General features: G+C 42.6%; 1 protein-coding gene across 1 annotated transcript in view; it reads right to left on the minus strand.

Moving 5' to 3' along the window:
• Positions 1-459: 459 nt before the first annotated feature.
• Positions 460-21470, minus strand: part of map6a (microtubule-associated protein 6a) — a 37329-nt gene continuing 16318 nt past the window's right edge. Inside the window, exons 2-5 of the mRNA XM_014137865.3 lie at positions 6468-6687; positions 5920-6152; positions 2442-2552; positions 460-1006 (exon numbers count right to left, since the gene is read on the minus strand). Of these exons, the coding sequence (XP_013993340.1) occupies positions 862-1006; positions 2442-2552; positions 5920-6152; positions 6468-6687 (709 nt within the window). The 3' untranslated portion in view covers positions 460-861. The remainder of the gene's footprint in view (positions 1007-2441; positions 2553-5919; positions 6153-6467; positions 6688-21470) is intronic.

Raw genomic sequence — 21470 nt, forward strand, 5'->3', positions numbered from 1 at the left:
AATACAAATTCATTCTCATCTTTCACTTCATAATCAAAGAAAAGGGAGAGGGGTATTTAATGAAGAGCAATATGAAGAGTAACAGAGAAATAGCTGCTTTAGCCAAGCCCTAAAACCCCTTTCACACAAGCGCTTATCCAGAGTAAACAGAGCATACAAGCACTCTCACACAAATATTCACTAGACTAGAATGAGTCATACAGTAAATGAAAAAGGAATATGTGTCCTAAAGCATGTAAAAAGGGGTTGCCCGAGAACCTCGATATTATTATGTGAGTGTGTTTCACATGTTTCATTTTGAAGTGTGTTTATTGTAGGCTATTTTCCAACTGTGCTTTTCAGTGTCAGTTCTATCTTCTTCAGTGTACTCTGAGTTGTGGATAGCTTCTTGGTCTGTTCTAAACTAACACCAATAAGTCACACACCAATAAAAATACAACACAGATTAGCAAATCAGCAAGTTATCTATATTTATTTGCATTTGAATTGATCAATATACAGTTCTTTTTTTTTCTTTCAATAAGCACTTTATGGTTTGGCATTTCTAACATCATTACTAAATTAAAACATTCTCTTAAAACAAAAGCATGTAACGGAAATTAAACTTATAGCACCTTTTGCATTTGCATTTGCTCAAACAGCTATGACCGCACTGCCCTAAAGCTGTTTCAAACACGCTACGTGCATCCTATTTTGGTTTGCCTCCTCATGCAGAGGTGTTGTTAATGGGGTATTTCTCTTTTCCCAATAGAACTGAGTTGAAAATACTAGATATGTACAGTACAGAACAGGACAGCAGTCCCTCCCTGTATACCATAGGCCTACAGCACAGTATGTCCCTACAGTACAGATCTAGTGGATCTACTCATACTTTACATCTGGGGCAAAGTGCACAACTACGCCGCTCCTCCGTGGTTCGGGTCTTTCCTCCAGTGGTTCTGGTTCTCCTCCAACGGCACCCTGGGAATGATGATCACCGGGTCGGAGAACCTCGTCATTAAGCTCTCTAGGAGGCGAGGCAGCACAGAGTTAAGACACAAAGAAAAAGACAAAAACAAAGAGACACAAGATGAGGCATTTCTCAGAGGCCAATCACAAAGAATTTTGCTGAGTTGAGTTGAGCACCCTGTGACTACTCATATCAGAGGGCAACATTATACTGCCACAGTGGAGATGTGAAGCTCAGTCTCAGAGAAAGCAGCTAAAGCTCGCTCTTGGTTTCTTATCACGTCAAACCTAAAATAGCACAAAAAAACATCGTTCGCCCGCCTACCTTCCTCAATTCCAAACAAAGGTTAAAATGTTTCTTCAATCAAAGTTAGGATTTTGTGTTATGTTCAGATCAATAAATAGCCACTGCTCTCTGAGTTTGAATCCAATTTGTCAGCTGAAACCTTCTGAGACTAAAAGCTAGAGCACACTAACGGGAATAATGAGAGTCTAATGAGAGTCTCAGGGTGTTCAAGGATAAACAGCCACAGGACATTCAGGAATAATATAATCTAAAATGAAATTGAGGGGACTAAAACATGCACTTACTATCTTCTCCAGTAGCAGAACTGGCTCTCTCCAAAGCTAGAACTACTGTACCTCCCCACTCTATTCCGACCATGCACCCCAATAAACATTGAATTGACATATTTTCAATAAACAATTCAGATTTAGTACCAGCCCATATAAAATAACCACACATTTTGTAATATTATATAACATTTGGATTGCAGGTCCCACTCAGACACCATAACAACATTACATCAAATGATGAAAATGATCAAACTAAAAAGGATAACTATGTGTTATTATAAACATATATCTGTAGGTGTGTTTACCCACAGGTTTATTAATCATTTATATATAATCACACTGGTATTATGTGTGTAATTACGATATGTTATATCAAATAATAGTGGTTGCACGGTAGGTTTAATCCAGTTGCTCTAAAAATGGAAAAGGATGGGTGATCTCTAGTCATCTGTGTGAATAATTCAAAAGTCACATTTTACTACACAGCCATGCAATTTGTTTAGCCTTGACCTATTTCTTATAACCAGGAGCAATGAATGCATCTAGCATCTTCCAGTAGCTCAAGGGGGGATTCCAAGATGGTCTGGACTATAGCCATTCTACTACAACAAGACAGACCCAAGGCCTCCTTAAGAGAGGAACCTTAAGGAGACATACGTACTTTATAGGACATGACAGCCAAGCATTCACACAGACAGACAGCCCCACACACTCATTCCCCTACTCTAGTTTCCATATGGAAGAGAAATATATGAGGGATCTGACCTGGTGGGAACTGTATCGGAGTACAACGATTTTCAAAACAAAACTGTGCCACTATCAAATATTTAAAAAATCATGACTTTGAAATACATCTTATGAGCACATATGAATGAGAGATTTGTGGCTTGTGGCGGCTGGGTGTGTTTTTAGGTTACCTTGGAATGGGTAGTGTACAGCCCCACAGGTGTTGCTTTAGCGTCTGCACCCAGCCTGTATCACGGATTGGCTGACAGAGCTGTATGTAGTGGTACTGTTTTAGCACAACCCTTCAAATGAATCAGAATGTCACTCATTAGGTTTTCTAGAGGTAGGATTTCACCTTGCACAGCATATCCAAATTTGACATCCTCGAAAAGCTAATATCGATACCAGATGAAGCTGGAAAATATAGTAATTACATGATTATAATGATTTTAGAAATATCCAAATGTCACATTTGTTACACGCAGAGAAAGAACATTTCATTAATCATACAGTTTGTTGGCCCAGTAAATACATGACATCCAATTCTGGAATAATGTTCTACCCATCCTTAACTTGCATATTTCTGTATAATTTGGGCAAGGTCTTTGAATATATTTGGACACATGATGCAAAATAATATATTCCTCAGCTCTCACATAGTGTAGCAGCAATATGCAAGCCCTTTGAAGGATGTCAGAACTCATGCCAGAATGTCTTTGATAAGCGCTAAAGAAAACCTGAAGGCAAAATTCTCTTCCATGTGGATTCACTCACTAAAAAGCATCTCATGTCTCACAAAGACAAAGAGACAAAAACAATTCAACAAATACCTGCAACCACTGTTCTTTCACCCTCCTCCTCCATACGTTTCAACACAAAGAACCAAGAGGACACAGCTTTTTCTGCTTTTCCATTTATTCATAATATTTCAGTAAATAGGAGCAAGCAGAGAGAAACACAAGCACGTCACAGTAAAATATTTGTGTCCAATACATTCTGTAACTTCTTTGTACCATTATCACTTTCTATAATTTTTTTGTTCCTAATGCTTGGATTAAAGATCGATAGCACCGGATGAGCTGTGTGCCAGTACTTTACATGTATGACCCCCCCCCCCGACACCCCTTCCTGTGTTACGAGAGAAAGACCCCCCCCAACCAAAGGCTGCAAAATGCTAATGAGATGGCCCTCACCCTCCGCTCCGTGGGCACATGCTCAGTCTAAGCGGAATATGGCATGGTGGTTCATTGTGACATACTAACTCAAGACACGACCATGGCAAATGGAGAGACAACACACTCCAGTATTCAAAATGGAGGGGAGGGAGCCAGGGGACTCTGACTAGCACAACAGATGACAACAACACAAGAGAGAGACTGGGGAGTGTGGGGTGGCCCATGACAAGCAAGTCCTGCACAGCACAATGCACTGCTCTATTGTGGTCTATGCCATCCCAGGAGTCTGAAACGCTGTTCTGGTCTTTACTACTGTCTGCTAAGACACAAGTAGACATGTGTAGTAGCCAATAGAGCTCTACTGGCACTATACAACCAATACAAACGGATTCATTTTGACATAATGAGGTTTATGTTTGTAATACAGATCATTTTCCTTGCTCGCTCAATATATCCCATTCAAGAAACTGCATACATATGCAGAACTATGATACAAATGTAAACCAAATATAAAATGTAGTTTCGCTGCTTGTCCTAATTCAATCAAATCACAGGTGAGAATATCAAGTCGTTCTACATTGGTAGCCTATGCCTACTATATTTAGATTGCCATAGAAGGCAGCAGAGGAGAGATATATTTGGAGTTGAATGTGTTTAATATAATCTTGACATCTACACGTAATCTTCTCAACCTAATGAAACACACACACACACACACACACACACACACACACACACACACACACACACACACACACACACACACACACACACACACACACACACACACACACACACACACACACACACACACCCCTGGTCCAGGGAAGAGGCCAGTTGTTTGAGGCCCATGCTAGACAGAAACATCGAGACACAACATGCATAAACCAGAAACAAAGACAGAAACAATACGTCCAGAAAAATAAACATTCCAAACGGCCAGCATTCAACTTACCATAACATCGCAGACACATTTTTGGGGGTATGTTACAATAATGGTATTAGCAGAAGTAATTCGTGTTTTATACCCAAATAAATAGATGAATAAATAAAACAATAAATAACATATAATTATAAAACCATGAATCTGCTGAAAGAGAGAAAGAGTTTTAACTAGTATCACATCCAGCCATGCACCTCTTCTGACCTCTGGGATGTGAACAATGTTGTTGGCTTCTCTCATCTGCTAGTGCCATGGGGGCCTAAATAATCATGTTGGTTCCAGTCAACCATGACTCTGTGTGTGTGTCCTAGCTATAGCTACATAGAGTGTATATGGGCTGGGTGAAAGTATAGCTAAAGACCATAGAGCCACAATATCACATTTCTATCGTGACTCAGTGAAATGTAATGTAGTTTTTTTTAATGCTGAATGTAATTATAATTGCATGATAGTAACATTTAATTCAGTGGAAATTCTCATCTGCTGTGCAAATGACTGGTCTAGTAATGCATAATCATGTTACAGTAACCCAGATGGCTCCCAGCTTGGCAACAAGGTTGATGAAACAAGATAGCCTTGTCTGACCTCTAAAATAACTTGATGAATGAATTTGACTGCGAAGAGAGAGAACAATTTGAATGAGAGGGTATGAGGTTTTAAATGTTGTCCTGACAATTATTTGTTCAAAACCATTCCCACATCATCCACAATCAACATAGTTATTAGGTTTACAAAATTAGACATTGCATTCAAGAATGATGGCAAAGTTGAACAAAGCATCTTAGTAATGCCAATCTGAAAACAGACTGACTTGGAGCCCTGCTCAAGAAGACAGCATCCAGGAAATACAGAGCAGGCACAAACTCAGCCATGGATTGATACACTCCAAGCTGCACATTTATCAAAGATTTTCAGACCGTTATCCTAGATGAGTATCTAATGTGTCTATGCACACATTTATAAATGTATCTTTGCATACATTTGAAAGTTACAGCTACAGAAATTGAGTCCAGTCACTGAGCCAATTTACATGGTCTTCTCATTCCCAAAAATCCTTGATAAACTCAACAAAGCAATCTGTTCAGTTGGAATATGGAAGCCAACCACACAGGATTGCTAGTCGGTGGGCTCATGCAACAATAGCACGTGCCATTCATTGGCTAACCAGGCAGCCGGTAGCCATGGTAACCTTGAGATGGAGACGTGGAGAGAGGGGGGTGGAGGGTGGCATCGGGGAGCAGAGGAAGCGGATGAACATGCCCCCTTGTTACTATGGTGATCTAATGTAATGGGAGGCGGGGAAGCAACAACATGTCATGTCACAACCCTGACATTTACTGTAACTACATCTAACTTAGCCAAGAGGCAGAGAGAAGAGAGGGAAAGAGAGTTAGAGAGTTAGAGAGAGAGAGAGAGAGAGAGAGAGAGAGAGAGAGAGCGAGAGAGCGAGAGAGACAAAACATAAAAGGGATGAGAACTTCTAATTAATTTTGCAGCCTTCGTGTTCTTTCCCCCAAAGAAGAATAAAAAGTAGTGCTAAATGATTTTTACTCTTTTGCCTCAGCCAGTTTGTTGTTCATCTCTTTACTTTTCTCCTTGTCCCCCTCCGCAGGCCCGGACTCAGTGGGCTGGTTCTCAGAGGTCGTCTTCTTGGTGCCCCGCAGTGCTCTGCTGCCCGGCTGCTTCTGCTCTTTGGCCTTCTTGACAGGTTTGCCGCCCTGACTAGCTACCGTGGTGCCCGCCTTTTTGGGTTTGGATCGGGGAGCACTGTTAGACCTCTCAACCTAGGCACAGGGGATGGGGGAAGATGGAGATTATTTATATATACCATCCCCAAAGACATTAGCAGCAGGTGTAAATGACTCTGCAAAGAGCTGTAACTCCTCGGTTTGATATTGTGTTTGCTTCAGTATTACTGATATGATTTGCCATCACAACATACACAGTAAAGAGAACAGCAGCCCTCCAAGAGAAAGATTCTGTCATTACAGTGGGTTTGAAAACGCACTCTGCAAGGCTGTGGTTCTGAATAGGAGATTAACTGCATTATGGCTGTACCATGGGAGTAGTCAATAGGACATGATCTAAAGCGTTCTCACCTTGGTCTCTTGTAGGCCTTTGTAGGGCTCATTGTACAGGCTGCGTATCCTCCTCCTGTCCACAGCCTTGTTGTCGTTGGGTTGCTGTTTGCCCTGCTCTCCCCTGTAGGTGGCGCTATAGCTGGTCTCCAGGCTGGTCTTCTCATCAGGGGGAAGGTACTGGGACTTGGCTCGGATCAGCTTCACTGGCTTCACATCCCTGTGGGCTTTGAACTCCGTCCTACGAGAAGAATCAGCACCAAATACACTCAGTAAAAAAGCTCTCTTCACATTTCAACCTACAATCTATTTATAGACAGGAGAGAAGACTAAATCTGTATTGTCCCAAAGGGCAATTTGTGTTGCAGCATGTAGGCATTCAAAAACCCCATGAAATATGAAGCAGTCACTTACAAACAAGTACATTTACATAGAACTGTTTGGAAATAGAAATAGATGTAGTGGAATGACTGGGTCTCTCCCACAGTATGAGTGAGTGGGTGTATGTAATGTATAGGAGCTGGGTGGTGACTGCGCCAGGCAGCCAGCGGCTCAGGTGTTTAATATAGTCCGGACACAGCAGTTCTTCAGAAGGTCATCTCCATTGCTTTCACACAGAACAGCCTGACCTCTAGTCTGTCTCATAGAGGGGTTCTGTACAGGACGAGCCAACCTCCAAACACATCCAAGAGCAATTAGAGATATGCATCAAAGTGAGATCTGTTCACTATCAATTCTATAGCAGGTATATAAACGAACATGTTGCTACTAATTGGAGTTTTAGATTGAACTGCCCATCATAGATAAAGTTGATTTTAAAAGTTGTAATGGATTTTGAACTCATAAAAGCAGACCTGATTTTCCATAAATGACTACATGATAGTCTTCTCACTGATGGGCAGCTGAAGGATGACATATTAACTTACACTCACTTAACTTATTGGAAGGTCAGGTGGAAACATTCATTCATTACAACTTGTATTTCTTTATTTTTATTTCACCTTTATTTAACCAGGTAGGCCAGTTGAGAACAAGTTCTCATTTACAACTGTGACCTGGCCAAGATAAAGCAAAGCAGTGTGACAAAAACAACAACATAGAGTTACACATTTTAGCAGACGCTCTTATCCAGAGCGACTTACAGTAGTGAATGCATCCATTTCATTTCATGCATTTATTTTTGTTGTTGTACTGGCCCCCCGTGGGAATCAAACCTACAACCCTGGCGTTGCAAACACCATGCTCTACCAACTGAGCCACAGGGAAGGTCATAAACAAACGTACAGTCAATAACACAATAGAAAAAAATCTATATACAGTGTGTGCAAATGTAGAAGAGTAGGGAGGTAAGGCAATAAATAGGCCATAGAGTCGAAATAATTACAATTTAGGATTAACACTGGAGTGATAGATGTGCAGATGATGATGTGCAAGTAGAGATACTGGGGTGCAAAAGAGCAAGAAGATAAATAACAGTATGGGGATGAGGTAGTTGGATGTGATTTTTACAGATTGGCTGTGTACAGGTACAGTGATCGGTAAGCTGCTCTGACAGCTGATGCTTAAAGTTAGAGAGGGAGATATAAGTCTCCAGCTTCAGTGATTTTTGCAATTCGTTCCAGTCATTGGCAGCAGAGAACTGGAAGGAAAGGCGGCCAAAGGAAGTGTTGGCTTTGGGGATGACCAGTGAAATATACCTGCTGGAGCGCATGCTATGGGTGGGTGTTTCTATGGTGACCAGTGAGCTGAGATAAGGCGGGGCTTTACCTAGCAAAGACTTATAGATGACCTGGAGCCAGTGGGTTTGGCGACGAATATGTAGCAAGGGTAACAATATGTAACAATCGATTAATTGTCTCTGGCCCCCTCCCAGTTAGGGGGAGTGATGAGCTCTACAGCAGAGTCTCACAACTCAATCGCTGGTTGAAAACTGTTTTCTGCCCCTCCCAAAAGATAGAATTTGTAAATAATTGGCCCTCTTTCAGGGACTCACCCACAAACAGGACCAAGCCTGGCCTGTTGAGGAGTGACGGACACCATCCTAGCTGGAGGGGTGCTCTCATCTTATCTACGAACATAGACAGGGCTCTAACTCCCCTAGCTCCACAATGAAATAGGGTGCAGGCCAGGCAGCAGGCTGTTAGCCAGCCTGCCAGCTTAGTGGAGTCTGCCACTAGCACAGTCAGTGTAGTCAGCTCAGCTATCCCCATTGAGACCGTGTCTGTGCCTCGACCTAGGTTGGGCAAAATTAAAGATGGCGGTGTTCGCCTTAGCAATCTCACTAGTATAAAGACCTCCTCCATCCCTGCCATTATTGAAAGAGATTGTGATACCTCACATCTCAAAATAGGACTACTTAATGTTAGATCCCTCACTTCAAAGGCAGTTATAGTGTCACGTCCTGGCCAGTATAAGGGTTAATTGGTATTGTAGTTTGGTCAGGACGTGGCAGAGGGTATTTGTTTTATGTGGTTCGGGGTGGTGTGTTTGTTGAAGGGGCATTTGATTTAAGTATTCCGGGGTTTTGGGCACTGTTTGGTTTTCATGTATTCTATGTTTAGTCTAGTGTGTCTGTTTCTATGTTTGGTTAATTGGGGTTGGGACTCTCAGTTGAAGGCAGGTGTTGTCTATTTGCCTTTGATTGAGAGTCCCATATATTAGGGTGTGTTTGTGTTTGTCATTTGTGGGAGATTGTTCTGTGTTTCGCCCTGTGCCTTGCCAGACTGTCAATGGATCGGTCGTTCTCTTGTTTGTTGTTTTTGAGTTCATTTTGATTTAATAAATGTTCACAATGAACAAACACAGTCCTGCTGCATTTTGGTCCTCCTTCACCGACGATACCCGTGACATATAGCCAATGAACTAATCACTGATCATAATCTTGATGTGATTGGCCTGACTGAAACATGGCTTAAGCCTGATGAATTTACTGTGTTAAATGAGGCCTCACCCCCTGGTTACACTAGTGACCATATCCCCCGCGCATCCCGCAAAGGCGGAGGTGTTGCTAACATTTACGATAGCAAATTTCAATTTACAAAAAAACCCAACAACGACGTTTTCGTCTTTTGAGCTTCTAGTCATGAAATCTATGCAGCCTACTCAATCACTTTTTATAGCTACTGTTTACAGGCCTCCTGGGCTATATGCAGCGTTCCTCACTGAGTTCCCTGAATTCCTATCGGACCCTGTAGTAATTTTTGGTGACTTTAATATTCACATGGAAAAGTCCACAGACCCACTCCAAAAGGCTTTCGGAGCCATCATCGACTCAGTGAGCTTTGTCCAACATGTCTCTGGACCTACTCACTGCCACAGTCATCCTCTGGACCTCGTTTTGTCCCATGGAATAAATGTTGTGGATCTTAATGTTTTTCCTCATAATCCTGGACTATCGGACCACCATTTTATTACGTTTGCAATCGCAACAAATAATCTGCTCAGACCCCAACCAAGGAGCATTAAAAGTCGTGCTATAAATTCTCAGACAACCCAAAGATTCCTTGATGCCCTTCCAGACTCCCTCTGCCTGCCCAAGGACGTCAGAGGACAAAAATCAGTTAACCACCTAACTGAGGAACTCAATTTAACCTTGCGCAATACCCTAGATGCAGTTGCACCCCTAAAAACTAAAAACATTTGTCATAAGAAACTAGCTCCCTGGTATACAGAAAATACACGAGCTCTGAAGCAAGCTTCCAGAAAATTGGGACGGAAATGGCGCCACACCAAACTGGAAGTCTTCCGACTAGCTTGGAAAGAAAGTACCGTGCAGTATCGAAGAGCCCTCACTGCTGCTCGATCATCCTATTTTTCCAACTTAATTGAGGAAAATAAGAACAACCCGAAATTTATTTTTGATACTGTCGCAAAGCTAACTAAAAAGCAGCATTCCCCAAGAGAGGATGGCTCTCACTTCAGCAGTAATGAATTCATGAACTTCTTACAGGAAAAGATCATGATCATTAGAAAGAAAATTACGGACTCCTCTTTAAATCTGCGTATTCCTCCAAAGCTCCGTTGTCCTGAGTTTGCACAACTCTGCCAGGACCTAGGATCAAGGGAGACACTAAAGTGTTTTAGTACTATATCTCTTGACACAATGATGAAAATAATCATGGCCTCTAAACCTTCAAGCTGCATACTGGACCCTATTCCAACTAAACGACTGAAAGAGCTGCTTTCTGTGCTTGGCCATCCTATGTTGAACATAATAAACGGCTCTCTATCCACCGGATGTGTACCAAACTCACTAAAAGTTGCAGTAATAAAGCCTCTCTTGAAAAAGCCAAATCTTGACCCAGAAATTATAAAAAACTATCGGCCTATATCGAATCTTCCATTCCTCTCAAAAAAAATTGAAAAAGCTGTTGCGCAGCAACTCACTGCCTTCCTGAAGACAAACAATGTATACGAAACGCTTCAGTCTGGTTTTAGACTGCATCATAGCACTGAGACTGCACTTGTGAAGGTGGTAAATGACCTTTTAATGACGTCAGACCGAGGCTCTGCATCTGTCCTCGTGCTCTTAGATCTTAGTGCTGCTTTTGATACCATCGATCACCACATTCTTTTGGAGAGATTGGAAACCCAAATTGGTCTACATGGACAAGTTCTGGCCTGGTTTAGATCTTATCTGTCGGAAAGATATCAGTTTGTCTCTGTGAATGGTTTGTCCTCTGACAAATCAACTGTAAATTTCGGTGTTCCTCAAGGTTCCGTTTTAGGACCACTATTGTTTTCACTATATAGTTTACCTCTTGGGGATGTCATTCAAAAACATAATGTTAAATTTCACTGCTATGCGGATGACACACAGCTGTACATTTCAATGAAACATGGTGAAGCCCGAAAATTGCCCTCACTAGAAGCCTGTGTCTCAGACATAAGGAAGTGGATGGCTGCAAACTTTCTACTTTTAAACTCGGACAAAACAGAGATGCTTGTTCTAGGTCCCAAGAAACAAAGAGATCTTCTGTTGAATCTGACAATTAATCTGGATGGTTGTACAGTCATCTCAAATAAAACTGTGAAGGACCTCAGCATTACTCTGGACCCTGATCTCTCTTTTGAAGAACATATCAAGACTGTTTCAAGGACAGCTTTTTTCCATCTACGTAACATTGCAAAAATCAGAAACTTTCTGTCCAAAAATGACGCAGAAAAATTAATCCATGCCTTTGTTACTTCTAGGTTGGACTACTGCAATGCTCTACTTTCCGGCTACCCGGATAAAGCACTAAATAAACTTCAGTCAGTGCTAAACACGGCTGCTAGAATCCTGACTAGAACCAAAAAATGTGATCATATTACTCCAGTGCTAACCTCCCTACACTGGCTTCCTGTTAAGGCAAGGGCTGATTTCAAGGTTTTACTGCTAACCTACAAAGCATTACATGGGCTTGCTCCTACCTATCTTTCCGATTTGGTCCTGCCGTACATACCTACACGTACGCTACAGTCACAAGACGCGGGCCTCCTAATTGTTCCAAGAATTTCTAAGCAAACAGCTGGAGGCAGGGCTTTCTCCTATAGAGCTCCATTTTTATGGAATAGTCTGCCTACCCATGTGAGAGACGCAGACTCAGTCTCAACCTTTAAGTCTTTACTGAAGACATATCTCTACAGTAGGTCCTATGATTAAGTGTAGTCTGGCCCAGGGGTGTGAAGGTGAACGGAAAGGCTGGAGCAACGAACCGCCCATGCTGTCTCTGCCTGGCCGGTTTCCCCTCTCTCCACTGGGATTCTCTGCCTCTACCCCTATTACAGGGGCTGAGTCACTGGCTTACTGGTGTTCTTCCATGCCGTCCCTGGGAGGGGTGCGTCACTTGAGTGGGTTGAGTCACTGACGTGGTCTTCCTGTCTGGGTTGGCGCCCCCCTTGGGTTGTGCCGTGGCGGAGATCTTTGTGGGCTATACTCTGCCTTGTCTCGGGATGGTAAGTTGGTGGTTGGAGATATCCCTCCAGTGGTGTGGGGGCTGTGCTTTGGCAAAGTGGGTGCGGTTATATCCTACCTGTTTGGCCCTGTCCGGGGGTTTCATCGGATGGGGCCACAATGTCTCCTGACCCCTCCTGTCTCAGCCTCCAGTATTTATGCTGCAGTAGTTTATGTGTCGGGGGGCTAGGGTCAGTCTGTCACATCTGGAGTATTTCTCTTGTCTTTTCCGGTGTCCTGTGTGAATTTAAATATGCTCTCTCTAATTCTCTCTTTCTTTCTTTCTTTCTCTCTCTCGGAGGACCTGAGCCCTAGGACCATGCCTCAGGACTACCTGGCTTGATGACTCTTTGCTGGCCCCAGTTCACCTGGCCGTGCTGCAGCTCCAGTTCCAACTGTTCTGCCTGCGGCAATGGAACCCTGACCTGTTCACCAGACGCGCTACCTGTCCCAGACCTGCTGTCCCAGACTTGCTGGAACCCTGACCTGTTCACCGGACGTGCTACCTGTCCCAGACCTGCTGTTTTCAACTCTCTAGAGACAGAAGGAGCGGTAGAGATACTCTCAAAGATCGGCTATGAAAAAGCCAACTGACACTTACTCTTGTGTTACTGACTTGTTGCACCCTCGACAACTACTATGATTATTATTATTTGACCATGCTGGTAATTTATGAACATTTGAACATCTTGGCCATGTGCTGTTATAATCTCCACCCGGCACAGCCAGAAGAGGACTGGCCACCCCTCATAGCCTGGTTCCTCTCTAGGTTTCTTCCTAGGTTTTGGCCTTTCTAGGGAGTTTTTCCTAGCCACCGTGCTTCTACACCTGCATTGCTTGCTGTTTGGGGTTTTAGGCTGAGTTTCTGTATAGCACTTTGAGATATCAGCCGATGTAAGAAGGGCTATATAAATAAATTTGATTTGATTTGATTTGAAGGGCTAGTCAACGAGAGCTTATAGGTCGCAGTGGTGGGTAGTATATGGGGCTTTGGTGACAAAGCGATGGCACTGTGATAGACTACATCCAGTTTGCTGAGTAGAGTGTTGGAGGCTATTTTGTAAATGACATCGCCGATAGTCAGTTTTATGAGGGTATGTTTGGCAGCATGAGTGAAAGAGGCTTTGTGGCGAAATAGGAAGCCGATTCTAGATTTAATTTTGGATTGGAGATGCTTGATGAGAGTCTGGAAGGAGAGTTTACAGTCTAACCAGAAACCTAGGTATTTGTAGTTGTCCACAAATTCTAAGTCAGAACCAGCAATCGGTTGAAGAGCATGCATTTAGTTTTACTACCATTTGAAAGCTAGTAAAAACTTCCCCATCCCTTTCCCACTGCTCCTTCATACTATCTTACCAGTGTATAAAACGTTAAATAAATTCTGCCGGTTGATTTGGCTTTCACAGTGTATTTCCTTTCTTGCCAATTTCCATTGTTCATGCGACTAAGGTGGCAAACACAAAATGAAAACAGATGACTCCCGCCCTGGTCCCTGGACAAGGACAAAATACCTGTCAAGGCTCTCCAGTGACCCCACTCTGTGCAGCCCGAGACCTCAACCCCCAACGCCACGCACAACCACACAACACACACCCAGAGAATAAAAGACCACAGTGAAAAATTCCATGTTCCCGCAGTGGACTACAGCAGTGAAGAGAGGGGGGGATTAGGTAACACTATTACTGGCCTGGATAGAGGAAGCAACCCAGGCAGGCTCAAGTACAACAGACTAGGGTTGCACATTTTGGGGAATATTCAGAAGTGGAAATTTTCCGTGGGAAGTAACGGGAATATATTGGAATTAATATTATGTGACGATCGTCGTAAGGAGGAGACCAAGGTGCAGCGTGGTAAGTGCTCATGATTACATTTTATTTAACTCAGAACACTAAACAAAATAACAAACAAAGGAAACCGAAAGTCACGTTCAGCAGGCTTTCACTAAGTTGTACAAAAACAAGATCCCACAACTGAAGGAGGGAAAAAGGGCTGCCTAAGTATGATTCCCAATCAGAGACAACGATAGACAGCTGCCTCTGATTAGGAACCATACTCGGCCAAACACAAAGAAATACAAAAACTAGATTGCCCACCCCACATCACATCCTGACCTAACCAAACTAGAGGAAATAAAACGTCTCTCTAAGGTCAGGGCGTGACATATTAATACCATTTAAATGTAGATGTTTTTTGTATTGGATTTATTTACCATATCATATGGAGACAGAAACATAAACATTTTACCTTATCATAAGTAGACATAATTGCAAATGATTAAATCCTTCCAATAGAAATAAAAATAACTATTTAGTTACAATTTGAACTTTAATTAAATGAGTTGACTGTTCACATGGGATGATTTCTCTGAACAACAAAAGAAACGAAATATTGAATGACCCCCAATGATCCATCGCATCTCCCAAAAACGTTTTCAACATAGATCTGTAAAATGATAGTCTAGAAACTAAAGCTTTGGTTGTCTTCCTCTCAGGCTTCCATGTCTTCTCCCTGGTCCTCCTCAATGTCCACCTCTTGAACATCAGACTCTGAGGCCCCAACTTCACTGTCACTTTCCAACCTTGTTGAGGATGGCTCGTTGTCAGGCTCAAAAAGCCTCAAATTTGTCTGGATGGCCACCAATTTTTCAACCCTTGTATTGTTCAGCCTGTTGCATGCTTTCGTGTGTGTTCCCAAACAAGGACCAGTTGCACTCTGCGGTGGCTGATGTTGGTGGGATTTGGAGGATGATGGAGGCAACAGGGGAAAGAGCCTCAGGTCCACAAAGTCCCTTCCACCAGGTGGCTGATGAGATATGTTGGCACGACTGCCATATTGCATCTCCATCCCAAAGCCTTTTCTTGGAAGTGTACTTCACCAGACTGCCAAGAACTTTGCCCTCATCCAGGTCAAGGTGGCGAGACATGGTAGTGATGACACCATAGGCCTTGTTGATCTCTGCACCAGACAGGATGCTCTTGCCAGCATACTTGGGGTCCAACATGTACACTGCGGTGTGTATGGGCTTCAGACAGAAGTCTTCACGCTTTTTGATGTATTTCAGAACTGCAGTTTCCTCTGCTTGGAGCAACAGTAAAGTGGGCAGGGCAGTACGGATTTATTCTCTTACATCTGCAAACAGAGTCTGAACATCAGACAGGATGGTCTCCCTTAATCCGTGCAATGGCTACTGCGATAGGTTTCAGGAGTTTCAGGCTGCTTACCACTCTCTCCCAAAATACATCATCCAGGAGGATCCTCTTGATGGGGCTGTCCATATCGGCAGACTGTGATATGTCCATTTCTTGGAGATACTCCTTCCCCTCCAGGAGACTGTCAAACATGATGACAACACCACCCCAATGGGTGTTGCTGGGCAGCTTCAATCTGGTGATATTATTCTTCTCACTTTGCATGGTGAGGTAGATTGCTGCTATAACTTGATGACCCTTCACATACCTAACCATTTCCTTGGCTCTCTTGTAGAGTGTATCCATTGTTTTCAGTGCCATGATGTCCTTGAGGAGCAGATTCAATGAATGACCAGCACATCCAATGGGTGTGATGTGAGGATAGGACTCCTCCACTTTAGACCAAGCAGCCTTCATGTCCGCAGCGTTGTCTGTCACTGGTGCAAATTCCTTCTGTGGTCCAAGGTCATTGATAACTGCATTCAGCTCGTCTGCAATGTAGAGATCGTTGTGTCTGTTGTCCCTTGTGTCTGTGCTCTTGTAGAATACTGGTTGAGGGGTGTAGATGATGTAGTTAGTTATTCCTTGCCCACGAACATTCGACCACCCATCAGAAATGATTGCAATACAGTCTGCTTTCTCTATGATTTGCTTGACCTTCACTTGAACTCTGTTGAACTGTGCATCCAGCAAATGAGTAGATAAAGCATGTCTGGTTGGAGGGTTGTATGCTGGGCGAAGAACATTCAGACATCTATTCCAATACACATTGCCTGTGAGCATCAGACGTGAACCAGTTGCATACACAGCTCGAGCAAGACATTCATCAGCATTTCTCGGACTACGTTCCTCCATTGAGTCAAAAAAACTTCTGATTCCAGGAGGACCATAAGCTGTTGCTATTGATAAGGTGTCTGATTCATCAGGTTGTCTTCACTGTGGCTCAGTTGGTAGAGCATGGTGTTTGCAATGCCAGCATGGTGTGTGTAATGCCAGGGTTGTGGGTTCGATTCCCATGGGGGGCCAGTACAACAAAAAAAGATGAAATGTATGTGTTCACTACTGTAAGTCGCTCTGGATAAGAGTGTCTGCTAAAATGTAAAAAAAAACATTTTCACCTCGAATAGAACTAGATGGAATTTTGTCAAAGGTTGCTTGTTGTGAGCGCTGAGCGCTGAGGGAACTTTATGCACTTGGCCAGATGATTCTGCATCTTTGTTGCATTCTTCACATATGATTTGGCACAGTAATTTGCAAATGTACACAGCTTTTCCTTCTACATTAGCTGCAATGAAATGTGGCATTTTCCTGTAAAGATTAGAAAACAAATGAGTAAAAAAAAAAATACAATTCCATGTACAGATAAATAGTTAAGCAGTTAGATTAAACAACTGCTTTGTAAGATAAATGTTTTAAAATGAAACAAATATGGTAACAGGTGAATTAACACTCCTCAGTTAGCAGGCTCAAGCAAGCTAAAACCCACATGGTAGCAAAAATTAAATAGCAGAAACTGTAAACAAGTTAGAAATGATTTAAAACACACTTTGCTGTTGGCTACTATTTACTTGTTACCAAAAAATAATGTATGTAATATAAAATATATTCACCCCACCCAGTATTTGTTATCAAAACTTACCAGAAAGCATGTAGTCCTTGACTCAGACAGTGTAGTAGTGTGGGCTCAATAGCATGTCATTTGTGTGAAAGATCTTGAAAATCAGCTGTACATGTAATGGCAGAGGGTTGCAATTCCATTGAATTGGGGATAGTTTAACCAAAAAAAGCCACAAGACCTGGAATTGCCTTATGTGTATCTCACAAAAAAGGTTAACTGTTATAAGCTAACTTTTTTGATGAATTTAACTTCCCATGGAACATTTTGGAAATTTAACGGAAAGTTTCCGACCCTTTGCAACCCTAGTACAGATCCATTATAACAATTAAACTGCTGCTGAAGACCACGTAGAAAGATATGAAATCTATCACACTATAGCTCAACCCATGGCAGCTACTGTAGCATGGCCATGGATGGATGACGAGAAGGCTTAAATAACAGCCAGCCAGCCTTACAGCCAGCCTTATACACATTGTCCTATGTGTGGCACAAATGAGTTTCAGGGTGAAAATATATCAGACTGTATCTGTAGCTGGCTCTTTTCCATCACAGTATGAATCAAAGCTGGATCCATACAAGATCCTCTTGTAATAGGTTGTCATGGGATCGAATGTGAGTGGAGAAAAATAACAGAATGTGTGATGATAAGGAGAATGCCTCAAAGAGAAAATTATCTACATTCTCTTATTCTGACACCAATGGAACATCATCTGCTCTGCCTTCAAACCACAACTAGGGCGGTGGTGGTCATGATATTTTGTCAGACGGTGATCGTCAAGCAAATAACTGCCGGTCTCACGGTAATTGACCGTTAATTAACATAAACACATTTAGCATTTTCTGGCTTCAACGCAAAGCCACTGATGCAGACCTTTGGAACATCTACATTTTAAAAAGTCTAATAAATGCAAGTAATATAGCCTGCACCATCACAATAAATCCATTATTTACTTCAGACAAGTAAAAAAAAAACATGATATGAAGAAAATGTAGTCTATTTCAGAAGAACAGAATAGCATACTCTGAGTTGTCATTATGTTAGGCCCTGATCTGGCTATGCCACAATTAATTTAGCAGACAAGATTTGTTGGGCTATATGGTTTGATTTTTAATACATTCTAAGGCTGCATGATGCGACTCCAATGATGATTTGAAAAAAGTCACATGAAAGGCATGAGCTCTGCTTAGTTTTTTTGTACCGGCTGTACACACTTCATCAGTCTCTCATTCACAATTTGACAAACACTTGATAAGGCCTCAAATTTCCTGGCTGCATCCCCTTTGTGTGGCCGTAATGCCCCCTAAAAAAATCCATGCCTTTTGCGGCCAGTGGCAATTGTGCCCTTGGGCTGAATATAATAATTATAAGTCCCTTCTCCCGGCCGCGTGCCGAAGCACATCTCACTTCAATGGCTATCTGTCACGTGATTGTGTCTTTCTCACAAGCTACAAGTGAAGACAGACACATCTGGGACGCAACTGCACGTATGTCCTTATCCAATTCCGAGGTGCATATTGAACATATTGGAAAAACTGTCCACATTTACTTTTCGTCAGCAAATGAGATGAGTAGGCGTAACGAACAGCAAAAGCACTAGCCTATGTCAATCTACTATCCGCCATAGTACAAAAGTTTACCAATTTTATTCTGTACGAGAAAGAAATATTCCAAACATAGTCTGGGACAGTTGTGGGATGCGATTGATCCCAAATTAATAAAACCACTAGCATCAAAAAAACGTTTTTTTAAGCAATGAGCCTAACGCAACAGATAAGAACGTTTAGTTTAAAATGTTGATAAACTAATAGGCTATTTCTTCACATTATAAGTGCACCAATGCGCACACGGCAGTGTTCCATTAGCCAGAAAACACCATTCTCAAAAGTGACCGCAAATGCAATTATGCATGTAATGCTTTTATTATAAAGGTGTCTCGAATTAGGTGAATTAGGTGAAAATGTTCCTCCCCAAACTTGAAACACACGCACTGCGTACAGAATGTACTGTATACCAGTTAGGCTCTACACCCATTGTAAAGCAGATTAATGTGCTTCATTTTAAGAGGTTATTTGGCCACTTTAGTTGTGATACAAACCTTATCAAAACATATAGGCCTACGGTCTAGGCTACATGAGGTGTGTGACTATGGTTAGAAAAAGTTGCAAAAAAAGGCATGCGCTGTTTCTTGCCTTAAGCTGGACATCATTCACAAGTGATAATAGATTCATTCACAAGTCTAATATTGTCACCCATCTGTCACGTCTGCTCCTGCTCCTCCCCTCTGGCGCACGACGTCGCCAGAGTACTAACCACCGGTCCTGGGATTCATCATTACGCACACCTGGCACTCATCATTACGCGCACCTGTCAATCATTATGATTCACACCTGGACTCCATTACCTTCATAATTTCCTCCCCTTTATATGCCACTCTCCCAGGTTCACTCACCAGTTGGTATTGTTCTTGTCTTGGCGTACTGCCTTATGTTAGTGTTGTGTTCACGTGCTCTCGCCACTGGTGTCCCCCAGGGCTCAGTTCTAGGCCCTCTCCTATTCTCGCTATACACCAAGTCACTTGGCTCTGTCATATCCTCACATGGTCTCTCCTATCATTGCTACGCAGATGACACACAATTAATCTTCTCCTTTCCCCCTTCTGATAACCAGGTGGCGAATCACATCTCTGCATGTCTGGCAGACATATCAGTGTGGATGACGGATCACCACCTCAAGCTGAACCTCGGCAAGACGGAGCTGCTCTTCCTCCCGGGGAAGGACTGCCCTTCCATGATCTCGCCATCACGGTGGACAACTCCATTGTGTCCTCCTCCCAGAGTGCTAAGAGCCTCGGCGTGACCCTGGACAACACCCTGTCGTTCTCCGCTAACATCAAGGCGGTGACCCGATCCTGTAGGTTCATGCTATACAAAATTCGCAGAGTACGACCCTGCCTTACACAGGAAGCGGCGCAGGTCCTAATCCAGGCACTTGTCATCTCCCGTCTGGATTACTGCAACTTTCAGTTCTGCCCACAAATTTTCTATAGGATTGAGGTCAGGGCTTTGTGATGGCCACTCCAATACCTTGACTTTGTTGTCCTTAAGCCATTTTGCCACAACTGTGGAAGTATACTTGGGGTCATTGTCCATTTGGAAGACCCATTTATGACCAAGCTTTAACTTCCTGACTGATGACTTGAGATGTTGCTTCAATATATCCACATACTTTGTGTTCCTCATGATGCCATCTATTTTGTGAAGTGCACCAGTCTCTCCTGCAGCAAAGCACCCCACAACGTGATGCTGCCACCCCTGTGCTTCATGGTTGGATAGTGTTCTTCGGCTTGCAAGCCTCCCCCTTTTTCCTCCAAACATAACGATGGTCATTATGGCCAAACAGTTTTATTTTTGTTTCATCAGACCAGAGGACATTTCTCCAAAAAGTACGATCTTTGTCCCCATGTGCAGTTGCAAACCGTAGTCTGGCTTTTTTATGGCGGTTTTGGAGCAGTGGCTTCTTCCTTGCTAAGCGGCCATTCAGGTTATGTCGATATAGGACTCGTTTTAAGGTGGATATAGATACTTTTGTACCTGTTTCCTCCAGCATCTTCACAAGATCTTTTGCTGCTGTTCTGGGATTGATTTGCACTTTTCGCACCAAAGTACGTTCATCTCTAGGAGACAGAACGCGTCTCTTCCTGAGCGGTATGACGGCTGTGTGGTCCCATGGTGTTTATACTTCCGTATTATTGTTTGTACAGATGAATGTGGTACCTTCAGGCATTTGGAAATTGCTCCCAAAGATGAACCAGACTTGTGGAGGTCTACAATTTTTTTCGGATGTCTTGGCTGAAATACATCCACAGGTACAACTCCAATTGACTCAAATGATGTCAATTAGCCTATCAGAAGCTTCTAAAGCCATGACATAATTTTCTGGAATTTTCCAAGCTGTTTAAAGGCACAGTCAACTTAGTGTAAACTTCTGACCCACTGGAATTGTGATACAGTGAATTATAAGTGAAATAATCTGTCTGTAAACAATTGTTGGAAAAATTACTTGTGTGTCATGCACAAAGTAGATGTCCTACCCGACTTGCCAAAACTATAGTTTGTTAACAAGAAATTTGTGGAGTGGTTGAAAAACAAGTTTTAATGACTCCAACCTAAGTGTATGTAACCTTCCGACTTCAACTTTATATAGGGAAGGTAATCAGGGAAGTGATGGAGTCCAGGTGAGTCTGATGACGCGCAGGTGAGTGTAACGATGGTGACAGGTGTGC

This window comes from Salmo salar, chromosome 13 (genome assembly GCF_965601325.2).
Source record: "Salmo salar chromosome 13, fSalSal1, whole genome shotgun sequence".
Taxonomy (NCBI): Eukaryota; Metazoa; Chordata; class Actinopteri; order Salmoniformes; family Salmonidae; genus Salmo; species Salmo salar.